Below are 18,556 nucleotides of genomic sequence, written 5' to 3'. Positions count from 1 at the left end.
GCCCGCCTGTCTGGGCTTGGTGGCAGCCTTCGGCGGGGGGACAAGACACAGTGGCTGTGGCGCCGGTCCCGAGGGGCCCCGGGATGTTGGGGTGGAGGGAGGGTGTTGAGCCTAGCATCAGGGGTGAACTCTGGGGCTGGGCTCCTGCTGGTACCTCGTGGTTGCACCCTCGTCTGCCTGTGCCCCGCAGTGCTCCCGCTTGCTGAGCTCTCGGGTCCGGGGTGTTCCTGGCTGTCTGGTCCCGATGCAGGGGTCAGCACTGGCGTCAGCAGCGACCTCACGCTGGCACAGAGCCCTCGAGGCCAGGTCACGCTGATCCTGCAGCTGGGAAAACATCAGCGGCGGAGCCTCAGCGCGGCCCTGGCTGTGCTCGGATGCTGCTGGATCAAAGGGTGCCGGGGACGTGGCAGCGCAGGGCTGGCGGCGATCCTGATGCTGATGGGATTTCACCGAGCTCTGGGTGAAGTCCCTGCGGGTCTGGGGACAACCGCGGTGGCCGCCAGTCCTGGTTCTGTGGGTGGCACTGAACTTGTCGTGGCTGGCAATGGGCGGGGAAGGTTTTATCTCTGGCTGTGGACTTCTCTTTTTCAGGGTCCTCCATATCCAGCTGGGTCGCTCTCGCTTTCCTTTCCCAGTCCCCAGGTTTTCCCCTGTGGGGTTTGCCAGCTCCGCAGCTGTGCCCCGTGGCTGCAGCGATGGCACGAGCACATCCTGTCCAGTCCCTGGGGAATTCCCGGGATACTTGTGGCACCACAGAAAGCGGATGTGACTGGTTTCCTTGCCGAAGGCAAATATGCCCATCGCTGGCTGCCGCTGGGTGCTCGCATGGGCAGGGGCTTGGAGCAGCGAGAGCATGCGACCCACACTGGTGGCTGCTGGGGATGGGGCTGAGCCACAGCACAGCCCCCCTGGAGCCCCAGCACATGGGTACAGTGTGGTTTGGGGCCATTGCATCACACCAGGGATGTGGAAAGAGCTGTGGGCAGGATTGGGAACTGCCTACATGTGCCAAGGAGCGTGTGAGGCCAGAGCAAGCCCTGACCTGGGGACAAGAGGTGACCTGGGGACAGCAGCGAGCGGGTCCTGACCTGCAGCCCTGGCTGGGGACAGTGTGACTAGGGACAGCTGGTGGCACATGAGAGGAACATCCTGCAACTCCCAGCCCTTGCTCCCACCTGATGGTCCTTTCCTGCACACACAGCCCAGCAGACCCCAGCCCAGTTCATGCTCCGTTCCCTGCTCACAAAGCACTCTTGGGTCCAGCCTGTGCAGTGAGCATTAGATGTGGCTTTGGCTGCTCCTGGCCAAACACGGGAGCGTTTGCTTGGGGTCTGTGCTCTTTGAAGGGGTTTTTGGTTCAAGTTAAAAGTCTGCTCAAACCCAGAAGGAAACTTTCAGGTTTTGCTTTGTCTCTGTGCTGCTCCCTATGAAATTTCATTTCTCCTCATGGAAGAGGCTCTAGTTCCTCAGTGCTCATCCTGAATGTCTTAATATTGGTTTGAAACAGCCCTGCTGAGATGTGGTGCCATGGACAGGATGGTTTGTCCCCTTCTCCGATTGAGCAAGACCCAGCAAAGCACTGACAATGGGCAGCAGCAAGGTCACAGCACCAGGAGGCTGCATGTGGGGATTTGGGCTTTTAACCCTCTCCTCTGCTCTTGGCTGCTTCTTTCTGTGCTAAGTGAGCTCTGCCAGTGGGCTCCTGTCCCCAGGGAGGGGTTGGGGCTGGTGCTGATGGGCTGATCACAGCCTGTGGGTGCTGTCCAGGTGCCCGTGGGACACTGCTCTTCTCTGGGTGGTCTGTCCCTCCCTGGCAGGCACCGGCTGCACCAGCGCTGCTGTGTCCTTGTGTTCCTGCCCTGGGCCAAGAGCTGATGGTGGCTCTCCAATGCCGTAGCCACACGTTCAAGTCTGGTGCTGTGTCTGCCAGGCAGCCTGCGAGCGCCCCTGTCTGAAATGGGGGTAAGGGAGGCACAGAGCACCCTGGGCTCCTCCAACCCCGACCCTCCATGTGCGGGGCTTCTCCAGCACAGGCACCCAGGGCTGTGTTCGCCCCAGGGCATGGCCGTGCTGTGCTTGAGCAATAGCTGAGTTTCACAAGCGCTTGGTTCAGGGATGTTTCCTCCAGCAGCCAGAACTTCCCTGGATGCAGCACGAGATCCGCCTGCATCAGCGGCCGCGGGTTTCCTGTGCCGGGTCCTGCCGCCTCCCCAACGGGAAATGAAAGTGCCTTAAATCATTTCTTCACTCCTCAGCTCCACCCCACAGCCCGTGGGAGGGTCCGACCAGCCCAGCTCTCCCTGCTGGGGATCCCTGAGGTGCCATCCCTGACTGCACCCAGCTCCAGCCCAAGAGCTGTGACATGTCAGGGCCCCACAAGTTTTGCCTCTGGGATGTGATCCTGGTGCTCTGGATGTCTCCTCCTGTGCATGGCTGCCCTGCGCTGGGCACCCTGATGGTTTGGTTGCCCCCAGTGCCCACCCCGGCGGGTGTCTCTTTGCCAGCCCTGCTGGGTGTGGGGTGAGAGACCGTAACTTGCTTTCTTTAGCCCTCGCTGTGCCCCAGCGCTGCTCTGGTTACACCTTTGGTGGGTCTGTGTTGTGCCAGCAGCAGACCTGAGCCCTGTGGGATGGGGTGAGGGGGCAGCAGAGCTGGTGGTTGGCTTGGGGGCTGTTCCCAGCCTTTGCTTGGCAAAGACAGAGCAGGACGCAAGAACACAGCCCCATGAGCCATGCTGGCAGAGCCTAACCCTGCCCGCAGCAGGGCTGCACCCGATGGAGAGCTGGACACTGAGCTGTTGCCTCCGAGATTTCCCTGCCTGTGAGGAGAGGCGCCGGGCATGGTGCCGGTGCGCCATATCATGCCATGCCATAGGCATGGGTGCCACCAGTGCAGAGGAGCCGGGCGGTGGCCGAGCAGGAAGCTGTGGGGCTCTGGGGCCGTCCCGCACAGGCTGTGGCAGCAGCCCCGACGCCTCCCTCGCCTGCGGTTCCCGTTTTGGCACGGGTATAAAGGCGACGTGGGCAGGGAGAGCCTGGCACTGCGGCACCGCGAGGCAGCCGGGATGGGAGTGCAGAGCCTGGCTGTGGCTTGCGGGGCGCTGGCTTTGTGCCTGGCACTCGCCATGGCCACCAACCCCGGCTTTGTGGTGAGGATCACCCAGGCAGGATTGGACTATGGTGGGTTCCGCTGCTCGTTTCTCTCCTTGCAGATGTGCTGGGGCTGAGGCGTGGAGCCGGGTGCAGCGGCCAGGGGCAGGATGGGGGATCCTTGGCTGTGGGTGCCAAAGGCACCATCGTTCCGGGCTTCCCACCGGTGCGCCCGGTGGCGCTGGGACAGGCGCAGAGCGGAGGGTGCTGCTCTCATGGCACGTGCTGGGGCAGCAGAGGCCTGGAGGAGTGAGCTGCGGAGGTGGGAGCTGCAGGGGGGCACTGACAGAGATGGATGGGCCCCGTGCTGGTGGTACTGAGGCAGGCAGAGCCCGCCTCCAGTGGCGCACTGTTATGGATTGAAATAGGCTCCATGAGAAACAGCTCATTTAGCCGACAGCTCTGCCAGCTGTGCGGGAGCAGGGATGTGACTCCCCTTCCCAGGCAGATGCAGGGATGCAGCTCCCGCTCTGCTGCTCCCTGGGGTGTGTGCTCAATCCAGCTTTGCCTGCTGGTGCTGAGCATGGAGCAGCACAGTGCCCAGGACCTCCCACACACCTCACCCAGCACCCAGCAAGGACTGGGGCCTCCCTCCCCTTCCAGTGCCTGGCCACCACCTTCCCCTGGGGCTTGGGCAGACCTCAGGCAGCATTGCCCATGTGCTCACAGGGCTCAGCGCACTGAGATAAGCTTTAAAGATAGCCTGGGAGGTGGAAAGCAGCCAGGGCATCACGTGCATGTTTCCTTTAACCCTTTTGCTGTGTGCCCGGTGCCTGCTCCCAGCTCCCATGGGAAGTGTGTGGTGGTGGTGATGCTCTCCCGCTGCCCCTGCAGCCCATCAGCACGGGATCACGGTCCTGGAGAAGGAGCTGGCCCAGCTGAAGCTGCCGGACATCTCGGGCGACTTTCGCATCTGGCACGTGGGGAAGGTGCAGTATGAGATCTCCAGGTGAGCTCTGCCAGCACCCCGGAGCAGCTCACTGCACCCCAGCCTGCGCGAGGGGTAGGAGGGGTGAGGAGGATGGGGAGCCCCGCAGCAACAAGGACTATCCTGTCCCATCCACAGCTCCCTGAGGTGCTGGCCCTGTCCTCGGGGCAGGCAGAGACTCTCCTGCTTCACCTCCCTGCCCAAAGGGGAAAAGGGGAACTGGGGTGATGGGTGGATTTTGAAGCCCAGTGGGTGGAGGTGGCTTTGCCCACAGGAGCAGGAGCCCGGCCCCTGGAGAGATCCCAGATCCTCACTGCCCCGTTGCACCCCTCAGCTCCTGCTGTGCCGGGTTTCAAGCTGCTGTCTGGGTGGCTGCAGGGACGGCACTGTGCTGTGCACCCCTGCCAGGCATCGCTGTGCCGGCAGGACGGGAACTGGGATGCTGCCATGTGCCCGGGCATGACCCCCCTCTAAAGTGACTTGTATCTGTTACTGGTTTCTGTTTAGGCTGTCCCTCCGCAGCTTCCACCTGCCGTACTCGCGGATCTCACTGGTGCCTGCCGTGGGCCTGCAGGTCTCCATCTCCAACGCCTTCGCCGAGCTGGACGGGAACTGGCGGGTGAAGATGCACTTCATGTGCGTGCCCGGCTCCCCCACTCCCTGCCCCGGCGCTTCGCCCTGCCTCGACTGCCCTGGGTCTGGACAGCTTCCCTCTCCCTTCTCCTTGTGTTTCGGGCAGCTGTGGCTTTGCTCTCTCCAGATGTGCTGACTTGTCTGTCCTGCAGCAGCTGCTGCATTCCTGACATGAGCCAGGTCCCTCCATGCCAGGAGCCCTCAGAGCCGCCCAGGCAGTGGTTATCCTGCTTGCAAGTGGTTGGGGAGACAACATGAAGCCACCTCCCCTTTTGTGGCACCTGGGGGTGTGAGGGACAGTCCCTCCTACCTGCTTGCACTGGGGGCACCTTCCTGAGCACCCGCAGGGACAGGAGGCGGGCAGAGGTTGGTGTCACTTATACAGTCACAGGCATTGAGAACTGTCCCTTTCTTGTCCTGTCCCTGCAGCCGGGACCACGGTTCATTTGACCTGAGTGTGGAGAACATCTATATCAAAACTGACCTGAAGCTGGGCAGTGACACCTCCGGGAAACCCACCATTGACACCTCCGCCTGCAGTACCCGCATCTCCAACATCCGGGTGCACTTCTCGGGCAAGTTTGGGTACGTGACATCACTGTGGGAATGTGGCTTCCAGGCCCTGGCACCAGGTTCAGGATGCTGGCATACCTGCAGTGCCTTGGGGGCTGCCCTGCAGGCTGCCTGCACCAGCCAGCTCTGGGCTCTTGCACTGTCCTTCTCATCCAGATGTGCAGCTGCATGAACTGAAATCTGGCCTGAATTTACCCTGCTGTGGCTGCATGTTTAGGGGAGATTTAAGGCAGTCACTAGACGTGTGTGCAGGTGGTTTACAAGCAGGTCTGCTTGCAAATGTAAACCTTGAGGCAAAGCCAGATGCCACGTTGGTGTGGGAATGATGTTCCCCAGTGTCCTGCAGCATTAGTGTTCCTGTTTCCTGGGCAAGTACTCCTGCAGCAGCCTCTGAGCTGCAGAAAGCAGGATTCCTCTCTGGTTTTCTCTGCAGGTGGCTTTACAACCTGTTCCATAAAGCTATTGAGTCCAAGTTCCGGAAGATCTTGGAGAGCAAGGTAGGTGAGGGAAGGAGGGCAGAGCTCCGGGTTTTCCAGGTGGTCTTTAGCCCCTGCTTGTAGCTGATGTGTAAGAGGGGCTGGAGCACATGCAGGGATCTGGCTGGAGCCAGAACCCGGAGCCGTGCTGCCCATCTGGTGAGAACCAGAGGAATGGGCATCACTAACTCCATCCCTGGCAGTGTTCAAGGCCAGGTTGGACAGAGCTTTGGGCAACATGGTTTAGTGTGAGGTGTCCCTGCCCATGGCAGGGGATTGGAACTGGATGATCTTAAGGTTCTTTCCAATCCAAACCATTCTATGATTCTAACTGCAGCCTCTGCAGCATCGTGTGCCTTGGGCTGGATCCGAAACCTGCAGCTGCTGCCAAAGCCGGAGTAATTGGCTCCTAATTAACAAAGACTTTTCTTTCCATGTGGTCAGTTAATTGGATCTTATGCCTTGGCCAAACTCAGTGTAGCAGAGGAAAACTGGTCAGAGCTGTCCTTTAAGCGCCTGTGCTCCTGGATGCTTTGGGGAGCACCAGAGGGGAATTCTCATTCTGGACTTCAGACACTTCCCATCTTGTTTTAATGGGGTGTGCTGGGGAGGCCCCAGTACAAAAACCTACATGCAGGAGTCCTGCAACAAGACATGGAAACAAGCTGTTAGCAGTAATTACTACAAGGCTAACTGGCACGAGTTACAGCCTCGCTGGATGTGAACCTTGCTCAGGAAGGAGGCAGTTGGAGAAAAGGCAAATCCCGCTCCAGCAGCAGATCCCATCCTGCCCGGGTGCTATTCCTAATGCCATGCACTGGCATTCCCAAGGCCCCCGGGAGCTGTAGCAGCAGATGGGCTGGCAGCGGGAGCAAAGCCAGGGCTCAAAGCCTTTTCTGCTGTTTTGCCTCACGGAAGGAGGGCTCTGGGGCTCTGAGGGACCTCTGCAGCTCTGTGCTCCCAGGCAGCGATGGGGCGTTTCCAGCACAGACAGAGAAATATTGTCTGGGCACTGGCGAGAGGAGCACTATATCGATAAGGCCAAGCCCAGGGCTCTGTCCCTCCTTTTCCTCCCTGGTGCTGCACAGCCAGTGGCTGTATTGCTGTCAGCAGGGTCACTGCTCCTCTAGAGCTCCGCATCCCTCCGCTGCTGCAGGCTGGGTGCCCGCTCAGGCAGATGATGGGCTGTTTGTGCCATTATGGGAAAGCACTGGAAGAGAGCTTGTGCAGATTATCTCACGCTGCAGGACTGTGCCCTGCAGTGAATTTCCTGGGCTAGCGTTTAGCCTGCAATTAAATCCCACTGTAATGCCGAGGCTTCGGCCGTGGATGGCAGCGGCAGAGGAATCTCTCTGTCCTGGCTGTAGGAGCTCAGGACAGCTCTGCGTTGCCAGTGCAATTAGTGCTCCTGCCCCTGTGGGGTGGGTCAGCTCTTCCAGCTGCTCTGCTTCAGCCAAGTCTTGGCTGCTCAGCACAATTCATTCCAGCATGGGCCATAGGGAGAGTCTGAGGGCATGTGTGAGATTCCTTTTGAGGGCCTCCATGGAGCTGGGCTGTGCATGGGGAGCTTGCTGCAAGCAGATGTTTGCAGGTACAAACCCTGCTTGTATCATGGACACTTAATTAATGTGCTGCCTGATGAATAGAGACAAGCACTATTGTGTGCTCTTTATTTAACGAGCTTTTGCAAGGGATGATGCCAGCACTGGGCAGCACAGTGGGGCTGCGGCTCTGGCCGGGGTGTGCTCCGTGCCCCTGCCCAGCTTCGCCCTCTCCCTCCTGCAGGTCTGCGAGAGCGTGGCCAGGTCTGTGCGCAGCGAGCTCCAGCCTTACGCCCAGACCCTGCCAGGTACCGGGGCTGCACGGGGCTTTAGGGGCAGCTCATGGCCTGTCCTGGCCATGAGCACAGTGTTTTACCTGTGTATACTGGCGGGGACACAGCTGCCGTACCCAGGGGACCCAGAGCATCCCTCGGGTCCAGCAGCCAGTCTGCCCAGCTGAGAAACTGACAGGAGGGAAATGAGAGGTTTTGCTTCATAGAAGCAAGCACAAGTGAAGCTGGTGCTGGGGCACGGCACTGCCTGGATGTCTCTGACAGTTTCCCCCGTCACCTCCCTCTTGCTCATCCACCCGCCTCGTGTTTTACAGTCACTGCCAAAATCGATTCCATGGCTGGGATCGATTACGCCTTGGTGGCACCCCCAGCTGCTACCGCCCAGTCCCTGGACGTGGACCTGAAGGTGAGAGGCTGCCCTGGGAAAGCTTGGTTTGGCCGATGCCATCACACAGGCAGTGGGGACCAGGTTTAGGCACCTCCTGCAAGTGCTGTTTGCCAGCCCGCTCAGCGGGTGACCCCCACCACCCTCTGCTCTCCGCTTCATCAGGGCGAATTCTTCTCCCTGGCTCACCGCTCTGACATCCCCTTCCCTCCGCTGGCACTGGCCTTGCCCCCGGACCACGACCGCATGGTTTACTTTGCAGCCTCCAGCTACTTCTTCAACACAGCCAGCTTTGCCTACCATGCAGCCGGGGCGCTGGTCTTCGAGATCACCAACTCCGTGGTGAGCAGCGCAGTGGGACGGGGCTGTCCCTGGTGGGGGTCTTGGGGCAGGAGGGCTGATCTCACCATGGGTTTGGCTGTGCCGCATCACCCTGACATGACCGTTCTCCTCCCACAGATCCCAAAGGGTGTTGAGTTCCACTTGAACACCTCCACCTTCTCAGCCTTCATTCCCCAGGTGAGTGTCCGGCCCTGCCTCCCCATAGCTCCTGCTTTTTGCTCTGTGCAAGGCAGTCTCCCCCAGGAACAGGGCTTTGTGCCATGTCCCTACCCTCTCCCTGTCCCCTGCAGCTAGAGAAGATGTACCCAAGCATGGAGATGAAGGTCAGGCTGTCCGGTCCCTCCGCCCCATTCCTGAACATCGGACCGGATGGGCTCTCGCTCAAGCCTGTTGTGGATATCCAGGCTTATGCCATCCTTCCCAACTCCAGCCTGGCTCCTCTCTTCCTCCTAAGCCTGGTGAGTTGTGACTGTGGCCCTGCTTGGGCAGCTCCGGGTGCAGCCTCAGCTTTAGCTGCTGCTGTGTGCCCATGAGCTCTGCCCTGCATCTCAGTGGGACAAAGATTTAGGCTATGCACCATCCTCCTGCTGCATTCAGCAGTGCTGAGCCACTGCTGTGAGCTCCTGCCGGGGAGGTGCTGGATGCTGCCCAACACCAGCCCAGTCCTGGGGCAGTGGGAATGTCCCCAACAGAAAATACCTGAGCTGAAACATGCCAGGTTTAATGCTGCAGGCAAATGCAGCCTGGATGGGCAGTGTCCTGCTGCCTTTGGCTGGTCAGAGCCATCCCCGGGTGTCTGGTGTGGGTTAAGGTGGGGTGAGCACTGCCAGAGCTCTGCTCTCTCCCCAGACAGGCAACGTGTCTGCTGTCATTGACGTGAAATCCGGCCACATAGTTGGGAGCCTGAAGGTGGGCAGGTACGGAGGGGGAGCAGCATGGGGGGACCTGGGGATGCTTCTGGCCTCCGGGGACAGAGGTGAGGTGGGGAGATCCTGGAATGTGGACCTGGTGTGGAGGGGATGGGCTGGAGCTGGATAGAGTGGGGATCCATGTGGCCATCAATGGGTGGGAAGTGCTCCCTCCATTGGGACACCTCCATAGCACCGCTTCTGTCCCTGCGCAGGTTGAAGCTCTCTCTGAAGCATTCGGATGTGGGCACTTTCCAGGTAAACTATCCTTGACCATGAGCAGAGCCCCAGCATGGAGGCGAGAGCCTGCTGGGGGGCACTCGGGATGCAGAGCCAGATGCCGTTGCCTCCCTCACCCCTACACTTCCCACCCTGCCAGCGTGGCCAGACAAAGCCGCTGGTCTCTGGCAAAGCATGTCCCCACCTCAGCTCCTCGTCTCTTTTTATTTCCCTGGTTACCCTCCCGTGCCCGGTCACCTGCTCTCCCGCAGCCTAAAGCTCTTCTCCTTCCCCTCTCCCCACTCCCCAGGTACGAATGCTGCAGTCCATAATGAACGTCCTTGCTTCCAACATCCTGCTCCCACATGTTAACGGTGAGAACCTGCTGCGGGGATGGGGGTGCTGCAGCAGTTGCCAGGCACATTGCTTTGCCCGAGCAGGCCCAGCTCCTCCCTCAAATCCCCTGATTGCCATGCCTGATCCATGGGTAAAGCCTGCAACAAGTGCTTGGGCTGCAGGCAGCGGCGTCGGGAGCCTCTTGGTGCTGTGACATGTACGCAGCAGTGAACGCAATGGAAAACATGAGCACAACACACATCCTAATGCTTCCCAGACCCTCTGCCCTGCTCACTGCTTCTCATGACTCCGCAGCAGCTCAGGCCAGAGCAGGGCTGGTGGCTGCTGCGGTGCACGGCACAACGTGCAGTTCCTATGGCCCGGCTGTGGAGCTTGGGAGGGATTTCCTCCGCTCCCCCTGGGAGCAACATGGGGGAAGAAGGGGCTGGGGGGAGGAGGCAGCCGCACACTTTACACAGCCCGCGCTGCCTCAGTCCCATTCCCGTCCCAACGTGGCCGCATGTGTTGTGTTTTCCAGAGAGGTTAGCGCAGGGTTTCCCTCTGCCGCTGCCGGACAGAATACAGCTCTCCAACATCCTCGTGGGGTTTCACCAGGTGAGTGAGGGGAGCACCCTGCCCCGGTGCGCAGAGCCAGCTCCCTGCCCATGGTGAGCAGCAGGGACCACACATCGTTCTCCAGTTCTTAAACCCAGTGTCTGAATTACCCAGGGCACTTGTTACAGCGCATGCAGCTCCGCAGTGTTAGCCCTGAGCCCCGCGCTGGTGGGATGCTGCGTGTGAGCATCCACCGCACACATCTGCCTGGGGTCAGTCAGGCAGCGCCTGCCAGATGTGGTGGAAGGAGCCCTGCTGGGTCCTGGGGTGAAGCCCCTGTTGTGGGAGGCCTCGGGGGAGCCCCAGAGCGGTGCCACGATGGGGATGCTGACTAGTTTTATTGCAAGGCATGGCTGTGAAATGGCTTCAGAGCCCTTCCAGGGCTAAAACGAGGCTCAGGGCTGTCAGAACCACCCTCCCTCCCTGAGATGGGGTTGTGCTGGGGAACGCGATTGCCAGGGTCTGAGGCAGCGTCATGTTTTTATTCTTTTCCTCCCAGAATTTCCTGCTGCTCGGAGCAGACGTTCAGTATCAGCCCCAGGGACGGAGATGAGAGACAAGAAGGACCTCAAGCACCAAACCTGTCCCCTTCCTCCCTTCCCTCCCCCTGGGCACTGCTGCTGGGGCTGAAGATCATCAGCTCATGTCCTGGACCGGGGCAGCAGCAGCCCGGGACCGAACCCCACATCCCCAGCGGGGCCCCTGCTCCCATCCCAGCCCGGCCCTCCCTCCTGCTCTGCCCGTGCCAGGGCGGCAATAAAGGCGGCTGCGGTGGAGCGGTGCCCGCCCCGGGGCGGCCCGTGCGGCCCGCTCCGGCTGTTTCCAGCGCCGCGGCCGTGCTGAAGCACCCAAACACCGTTATTAACACTGTTATTAACGCCGTTATTAACGCCGTTATTAACACCGTTCCTCCGCTTCTCCGCGGCGGGGACGTGCCCGGCAGCGGGGCGGAACGGCGGCAGCGCGGAACGGAGCGCCGGGGCCCGGGAGGGGGGTGGGACACCGCTTTGGAGGGGCCGCGCCCGGTCCGTCCCGCTAAAGGCCCCGCCGCGCCCGGCGCGGCCATGCTGCCGTGGGGCCGGGCGTTGCGGGGGCTGCTCCGCTGGGCCGGGGCCGCTGCCCGGCGCGGGGCTGCCCGGCGGGAGCGCTGCGGGCCGGGGGAGCGGCCGGGGCGCCGCGGGGCCGCGCTGCCCGCGGGGCCCGACCTGCGCCACTTCCTGAGGGGGGCCGCCGCGGGGGAGCCGCCGCCGGAGCCGGGCCCTGCCCCGGGCACCGGGAGAGGTCCGTGGGGCTGCGGTGCCGCCGTTCCCCCCGGGGGTGTTGCGGGGCCGGGGCGGTTTGCCGTGCCCGCCGCTGGGGCTGCTGTAGGGGCCGGTGGTGCCCGGAGCGCGGAGTCCGTGCGGCGTGTGCGGGGGGACGGGTGTGTGGGTGCTCTGAGGACCCTGGGGGGGTTGGACGTTAGGAGAAGCCCAGCTCGTTGGTGTCTCCCCGCCGTGAAGCTGGGCTGGGGAGCCGGCTGCTCCGGCACCTCTGTGCGGGGCTGGGGCAGAGCTTTCCAGCTGTGATGCTTTGGGAAGGGCTGGTCGTGCACTATATCACAGCAATAACGTCGCTTCTGCTTCTCTGCAAGCCACAGCCCAGACCTGTCCTGTTGCAGCGACATGCTCTGAGGCACTCAGGCTTCCCAGAGTCATCTTTGTCCTTGGTTTATTCTTCCTGTGCGGGCTGCAGGTGAAGGCAGCCTTTGTGCTGCTCGCCTGACTCTCTGCAGTGGTGGGGCTGAAGGTGCCTTCCTATAGGAAAGGTGCCAGGAACAGGCTGTAGGTGGGAGCTGAGGTGGGCTCCTGCTCCACGGTGCCTTTGTTGCAGTATACCTGGAGACGTACGGCTGCCAGATGAACGTCAACGACACAGAGATCGCCTGGGCCATCCTGCAGAAGAACGGCTACACCAGGACAAAGCAGCTGGATGAGGTGAGGTCCCCTGGCAGCGCTCCTGCAGGGCAGGCAGCACGCTGCTGCTGTGCCTGCGAGTCCCAGCCTTTGTCTGGAGCACAGCCCTGTGGGGTGTTGGGGTTTTTGCAGCCTAACTTCTGTGGAGTGAAGGAAACTACTTAATAAGTGTGCTGGAAAGCTGTGGGTTGTCTTTCTTCTTTCAACTGCTGGGCTCCCTCTCAGTTGGAGAGGGATTGGACACAGTGGGATGCTCCTGACTCATCTTTGAGTTTACTTCTCTCATGTAGTAGAAGACTGCTGGTCTTCTGTTAGTTTCTTGCACCTTTGTTGTTGAAACCCACCACATACTTGGGCAGATCTTTTCCACTGAACTAAGTGGTTTTTATAGTCTGCCTCCTCAGGTTACTCCTGCAGGGAGTGAGCACTTAGCGTTTGGCCGTTACAAATTCATTTCCCTCTTTTGTGGTTCAATGCAGGCAGACGTGATTCTCCTGGTCACCTGTTCCATCAGGTAAGGAAGCTTCTGTCGCTGCTGGTTTGGGGCAGTTCTTAAGGAAGTGCCATTTGAAAAACAAGGTGATAAATGCGTTGTGTGGGAAGAGGAGGATGCAGATGTGAAACTGCCTGGGTAGCTGAGGGTAGAGCTGGCTGATGCTGGGATGTGTAATGTGAATTGTGCCATCAATTGCTTTTCTGTATAATGAGAAGTTGTTTGGTGGTGTCAGCCCTGCGAACAGGCCGTGGGCAGTTGGAGACCTGTACAGATTGGTGCTTTAATGATGATGATTTTTTTTTTAAATATTCTGTCTTCTCTGGAAGTGACTGTCTCTAGTGCAGGGCCTGTACGTCAGAAATCGGGGAATACTTTTAGGGGCAATTTGGGATGTAAATTATAGGGAACTTTGCTTGTTTTTTCTGAATGCAGAAGATACAGGACACTCATTGTCCCCTGCAAAGCAGCTCGTGTTGGCTGGCTCAGACAGGCTGATTCTCTATAAGAGCTTAGTCCCTGAGCTGTTTCTGCAGCGCAGGTGCTGCCGAGTGAGCAAAACGATTGTAGATAAGAGAGACAAGGCATAATGCACACAGCACAGATCACACTTTCCTGTGGTGGATGATTCCTGACTTTAGCTGAATTCTCCTCTCAAAGCACTTGGGCTGGTTCAGGCTGGGGGCTGTTAAAGTGCAACAGTTGGAACAACGGCTGTTTTCCTGGCTCCACAGGGAGAAGGCAGAACAGGCCATCTGGAACCGCCTGCGGCACCTCAGGGCGCTGAAGGCCCGGCGGCAGCAGCAGGCTGGCTCCCCTCTGCGCATCGGGATTCTGGGTACCTGTGCAGCAGCAGGCAGCACACAGTGTGTGCCCCGGCCCCTCAGTGCCCCACCGCCCCTTCTGCTGCGTTTCCTCCCCACCTCTGGCAGCACCAAGCCTTTGCTGCATGCTGAAAGCAGCTAGCAAAGGGGTGCAGAGGTGTGATGGAGGGTGGGCACCTCCTCACAAGGACCCTTCTCCCTTGACTGCAGGATGCATGGCTGAGAGGCTGAAGGAGGAGATTCTGCACAGGGAGAAGCTGGTGGACATTGTGGCAGGCCCTGATGCATACCGTGACCTCCCCCGGCTGCTGGCCGTGGCAGAGTCTGGCCAACAAGCTGCCAATGTCCTGCTGTCGCTAGATGAGACCTATGCAGACATTCTGCCTGTCCAGACTAGTGCAGGTGGCACGACAGCGTTTGTGTAAGCACCTCTTTTTCCTCTGCGTGTTTCTGTGGCTCTGGTTTGGAAATGCTGCTGTGCACAACAGGCACGTCGGTGGCAGCAGCTACCCGGGAGATGCAATGCCTGGTTGCACTTGCTCCTGCAAGCCCAGAAGCATGAGTCTACCAGACTGAGTGTTTGCTGCTGCTTCACTGTGCGACTGAGCCCTGGAGAGGCTGCCCCTGCTCTGGCTGGCCGTGGGCTGCTCCTGTTCTCCTTGGGGAGCACTGGTTGTGTAAGCCTGGCACTGCACCAAGTGGTTCCTGTCCCACTGATGTCTGTGCCCACTGAAGCCTGCGCCTCTCTCTCCCCCTCCCTTCTGCCATGCCCTGTCCCAGGTTTTCCCATTCAATTCTTCTAATCCTCCATGAGCTGTAGCTTCTGTTGGTTTCATTGCCATTTGTTTAGTTTTGCTAATAAGAATCCCAAACATGAAATCAGACTCTGCTCAGCTTGGCCATAGAGACAGAGCGACGGTATCACCCTCTGTAGGAACAGGATGCAGAAGGATCTCTCATCCCTGCCAGGCTGTGGTGCAAGTCTGTGCCTCAGCAGTTGCTTTCCATGTTTCTGGAAATGTGCATGAAGAACGAGGAGGTGTTTGCTGGGGGTGAGCAGAAGCCAGAGCTGGCTGGAGCAGTGTGTGAGAGCTGTGTTCAGAGCTGGTGCTGTGTGTGCTGCAGGCTGGGGGCACTGATGAAGGCAGCGGTTGATGAGGCAGGGCTGGATGCAACCTGGATGACTCTTCTGGAGTGATGGTGGAATGACCTGTACTTGCTCTTGGCAGATCTATCATGCGGGGCTGTGACAACATGTGCAGTTACTGCATCGTGCCCTTCACCCGTGGCCGGGAAAGGAGCCGCCCCATCGCATCCATCCTGCAGGAAGTGAGGATGCTCTCGGATCAGGTGAGGCAGAGCCTCCTGCCCTCCTGTCCCAAGGCATTGGAGAAGGGCTGGTTCTCAGTGAAGGTGACTTCAGTGGTACCTTTGATGAATGCACTACCTTTATCTGCAGAGATGAGGTTACCATAGAGTTCCACCAGTGGCTTTTTGATTCCCCTTGTAATACTCTGCAGCAGACAGGGAAGGGAGGGCTTCCTTTGGAGGCTGCTCCTAGAAGGAAGAGTGGAACCATGACTACTTGCAGTGTAGCCATCCTTACCAGGTTATGGTTGTTCCTCTGTCTATTGTAGGGGGTGAAAGAAGTGACCCTCCTGGGTCAGAACGTCAACAGCTTTCGAGACATGTCTGAGGTGCAGTTTCAATCAGCTGCAGCCCCAGGCCTCAGCCGTGGCTTTAGCACAGTCTATAGAGCCAAGCCAGGAGGTTTGCGCTTCGCACATCTTCTGGACCAGGTGTCCAGGATTGATCCAGAAATGAGGATCCGTTTCACCTCCCCACACCCCAAGGACTTCCCTGATGAGGCAAGTGTAAAATAAACACCTGGACCTCTGCGGGCAGGCTCTGAACTGCTACGTGTGGGCTGTGCTTCCTTCCCAAAGGGAATGCTGAATCCCAGAATGGGAACAGCAGCTCCTGGGAGGCGGGATGTCTGTGCTAAAGCTGGCAGGTTTGCAGTTTGCTGGCTCTCCCCTTGGCAGCCTGGTAGAGTTGAGCTCTCTGTGATGTTGCCTCCTGATTGCTCATCGCAGGTCCTGCAGCTTATCCAGGAGCGACACAACATCTGCAAACAGCTTCACCTCCCAGCGCAGAGCGGAAGCACACGAGTCCTGGAGGCCATGCGACGCGGGTGAGCGATCACCATGGGGAGCCCTGTGCCCTGGCCCCTGATTCAGGCTGCTGGTTTCTGACCAGAGTCGTGGGTTTCTGATGAGCAAATCCATGTGTTGTTCATTGCAGATACACAAGAGAAGCGTATTTGGAGCTTGTACACCACGTGCGTGAATCCATTCCAGGTAAGTGTTGCCTTTGGCTTGGTCTGAGCCCAGCACAGCTGTATCTTGCTGTCCTTTCTCAAGCGGATCATTCCTCTCTTCCTTGAGGAAGTGCAAAGCTGTGTCTCCGTGACAGGGGTGAGCTTAAGCAGCGATTTCATCGCCGGCTTCTGTGGAGAGACAGAAGAAGATCACCAGCAGACCGTGTCCTTGCTGCGGGAAGTCTGCTACAACGTGGGCTTCCTGTTTGCCTACAGTATGAGACAGGTGAGCGCAGGACCTGATGGAGCAGACTTGTTACCTCTGGGCATCTCACCCAGCTCCTGAGTGCTGTTTCTCACCCTAAGACATTGTCCTGCAGAGACCCGGTGCTGCGGGTGTGTTCTTATTTGTCAATAAGAAATTGTGCTGATGGAGCTGGGCGGGAGCCAGGGACAGCGACTCTGTCAATTGAGTCTGGAGAGAAGTGGTGAATTTTCAGAAGGTATTTGTGTGAGAAGAATGGATAGGTCTCCATTAGAATGCCCTCCAAAGTGTGAGATGCTGATGGGGAAGAGGACAGGAATATGGGTCACCTTTCATAACATGGCACTAGAAGTAGCAGAATCTGTTGTTGTGGACAAACAGGCAACAGACATCTCATAGGAGCTGCAGAACTGCTCCACACAGCCACTGATACTCAGTGTCTTACATCAAACCTTCTACCAAAAAGGTGCTGCAGAAAGAATGTGAGGAACTCAGATGTTGCTGGTGCTTAGCACTGAAAACCTTCCTTGAGGTTGTAAATGCAAAGTGTCACGCATGGAAAGCTGTTGCTGGAGGAGCAGCCGAGCTGGCTGGGGGCAGACCAGGTTCTGATTTCTGTCTGGTTGTTGAGGCCACCCTTGCTCTGTTTGTCCACAGAAGACCCGGGCGTTTCACCGCCTGCAGGACGATGTGCCTGCAGAGGTAAAGCAGCGGCGACTGCAGGAGCTCATCACTGTATTTCGGGAGGAGGCTGCAAGGGCCAACGAGACCATGGTGGGCCAGTGTCAGCTGGTGCTGGTGGAGGGGGTGAGTGTGCCTGGAACGGAGTCCTCTCCCCTCCTCTTAGGCTGTACACAGCAGTCATCACTTCTGCCCTCCTTTCTCACTTTCCCCACACAATCCTAGGACTCCAAGACTGTCTCTTCACCCTTAAGCTTCACACAGTCTGTCTTTTCTAGAGCCCTGAGCTGAGCACCCTGGGGTGGGATAGGTTAGAGACATGTCTCTGGCCAAGCACTGAATTAGGGCAGGCTTTGAAACACTGGCTTTGGGGTGTGGGTGTCAGCACAGCAGCTCAGCCAGAGCACTTGCTAACATGGCAAGTTTAACAGTGTGCAACGAGGATTTTAATGCTGGCAATAGTGCTCAATTAATTCCTGAGGCAGTAAAGCCCAGCAGTGGATCAGAGCTGCTGCCAGGCAGGTAATGTTCCCTGTCCTCCTTCCAGCCCAGCAAGCGCTCTGCCTTGGAGCTGTGTGGCAGGAATGACGGCAACATCAAGGTGATCTTCCCCGATGCTGAGGTGGAGGATGCTGTGGGCTGCCAGGCTCCGGCCAGGGCCCAGCCAGGGGACTACGTGCTGGTGAAGGTGACCTGAGTGCGGTGCTTGGTTCCTTGGGCTCTTTTTCTTGCAGTTGCTGTTCTCCAGAGCAGCTGCTGCCAGGAGAGCCTAAAATTAGAACAGATCTGCCTCAGTTTCTGTTCCTTGTGCTGTTCCTTTCAGGTAACCTCCGCCAGCTCCCAGACCCTGAAGGGAGTTCCGCTCCGCCGCACAACCCTCTCCCGCTCTGCAGCTTGTCACTGAGCTGTCCCTGCTGCTGTGGGACAGAAGCAGCACGTTTCTCCAGGAAGCAATGAGGAAGTTTGGTCAGGAGATAGGGTAGAACCAGGGATGTATATGTATATTAGAATATATATGTATGAAATAATAGTAAATATATATATTTCTGGTTTGGCAACAATCTGCCCTTCACAGATCTGTGCAAGTTTGTAGGTGAAAGGGGTGGAAGCTGTGTGTTGAATTGCCAAACCCAAGTACCGTGTGATGCTGTATTTTCACTTGCTCTGAGGCTCAGCCTGCCCTTGCGCTGCTGCAGGGCTGTCCTCTGGCTTTGGGCACCTCCTCTCATGCAGCCCAGGCTGAGAAGTGGCGTGCAGCACTGCTCTCAGCTCACTTCTCTGTGCAGCCAGACCCGTGGCCGTCAGAAGGGCTGACACGCACCTTTCCCTGCTCTGACCTCCTCCCCACAAGCACCTCTTCGCAGGGTGCCCTCCGTGAGGCCAGCTCTAGTGGTTTTACAGTCATTACTGCAAGGGCAAGAGCCTAATGAGGAGGAGGTGGCCACGCTCACTGCACAGGCTCCCCGAGGAGCTACAGTGCTCACCATTTACCTCGCCTCTTAGTTTTTATTGGCCTCAAGGATGAGGCTGAGGTTTTAAGGCAGCAGAGCGTCTGTTAGGAAGTGCTTACGGTGACCTTGGAGGCTGGGTCAGCCCTTTGGTACTGCCTGGAAGCAGGAATGT

The 18,556-nt window shown here is 58.6% G+C and overlaps 2 protein-coding genes across 3 annotated transcripts; both read left to right on the top strand.

The window, feature by feature from the left end:
- Positions 1–3,030: 3,030 nt before the first annotated feature.
- LOC115615426 (bactericidal permeability-increasing protein-like) lies at positions 3,031–11,263 on the top strand. Its single transcript, XM_030503523.1, has 15 exons — positions 3,031–3,179; positions 3,984–4,098; positions 4,585–4,713; positions 5,140–5,295; positions 5,717–5,780; positions 7,545–7,608; positions 7,908–7,999; positions 8,144–8,320; positions 8,438–8,497; positions 8,611–8,778; positions 9,170–9,237; positions 9,444–9,486; positions 9,758–9,821; positions 10,322–10,398; positions 10,898–11,263. Exons 1-15 carry the CDS (start codon positions 3,065–3,067, stop codon positions 10,949–10,951), a joined length of 1,446 nt encoding a protein of 481 aa, XP_030359383.1. The 5' UTR covers positions 3,031–3,064; the 3' UTR covers positions 10,952–11,263.
- Positions 11,264–11,438: 175 nt separating this feature from the next.
- CDK5RAP1 (CDK5 regulatory subunit associated protein 1) lies at positions 11,439–18,005 on the top strand. 2 transcript variants are annotated; one of them, XM_030503522.1, is made up of 13 exons: positions 11,439–11,679; positions 12,268–12,371; positions 12,830–12,864; positions 13,578–13,681; positions 13,878–14,088; positions 14,897–15,017; positions 15,305–15,535; positions 15,764–15,861; positions 15,972–16,027; positions 16,143–16,273; positions 16,910–17,059; positions 17,481–17,621; positions 17,757–18,005. In XM_030503522.1, exons 1-13 carry the CDS (start codon positions 11,463–11,465, stop codon positions 17,835–17,837), a joined length of 1,680 nt encoding a protein of 559 aa, XP_030359382.1. In that variant the 5' UTR covers positions 11,439–11,462; the 3' UTR covers positions 17,838–18,005. The 2 variants fall into 2 exon arrangements, 1 of the variants encoding a protein (XP_030359382.1); XR_003994046.1 differs by having other exon boundaries at positions 11,442–11,679; positions 16,115–16,273; positions 17,757–17,996.
- Positions 18,006–18,556: the final 551 nt, after the last annotated feature.

Source organism: Strigops habroptila, chromosome 13 (assembly GCF_004027225.2).
Source record: "Strigops habroptila isolate Jane chromosome 13, bStrHab1.2.pri, whole genome shotgun sequence".
In the NCBI taxonomy this organism is placed as follows: domain Eukaryota; kingdom Metazoa; phylum Chordata; class Aves; order Psittaciformes; family Psittacidae; genus Strigops; species Strigops habroptila.
This window is presented reverse-complemented; position numbering and strand designations above follow the sequence as displayed.

Coding starts and splice junctions, on each gene's coding strand:
- LOC115615426 (XM_030503523.1), top strand. CDS start 3,065: ATGGGAGTGCAGAGCCTGGCTGTGGCTTGCGGGGCGCTGGCTTTGTGC. Junction 5,296..5,716: donor CACTTCTCGGGCAAGTTTGG/GTACGTGACATC, acceptor TTTTCTCTGCAG/GTGGCTTTACAACCTGTTCC. Junction 9,487..9,757: donor CGGATGTGGGCACTTTCCAG/GTAAACTATCCT, acceptor CCCACTCCCCAG/GTACGAATGCTGCAGTCCAT.
- CDK5RAP1 (XM_030503522.1), top strand. CDS start 11,463: ATGCTGCCGTGGGGCCGGGCGTTGCGGGGGCTGCTCCGCTGGGCCGGG. Junction 13,682..13,877: donor TCTGCGCATCGGGATTCTGG/GTACCTGTGCAG, acceptor CCTTGACTGCAG/GATGCATGGCTGAGAGGCTG. Junction 14,089..14,896: donor GGTGGCACGACAGCGTTTGT/GTAAGCACCTCT, acceptor TGCTCTTGGCAG/ATCTATCATGCGGGGCTGTG.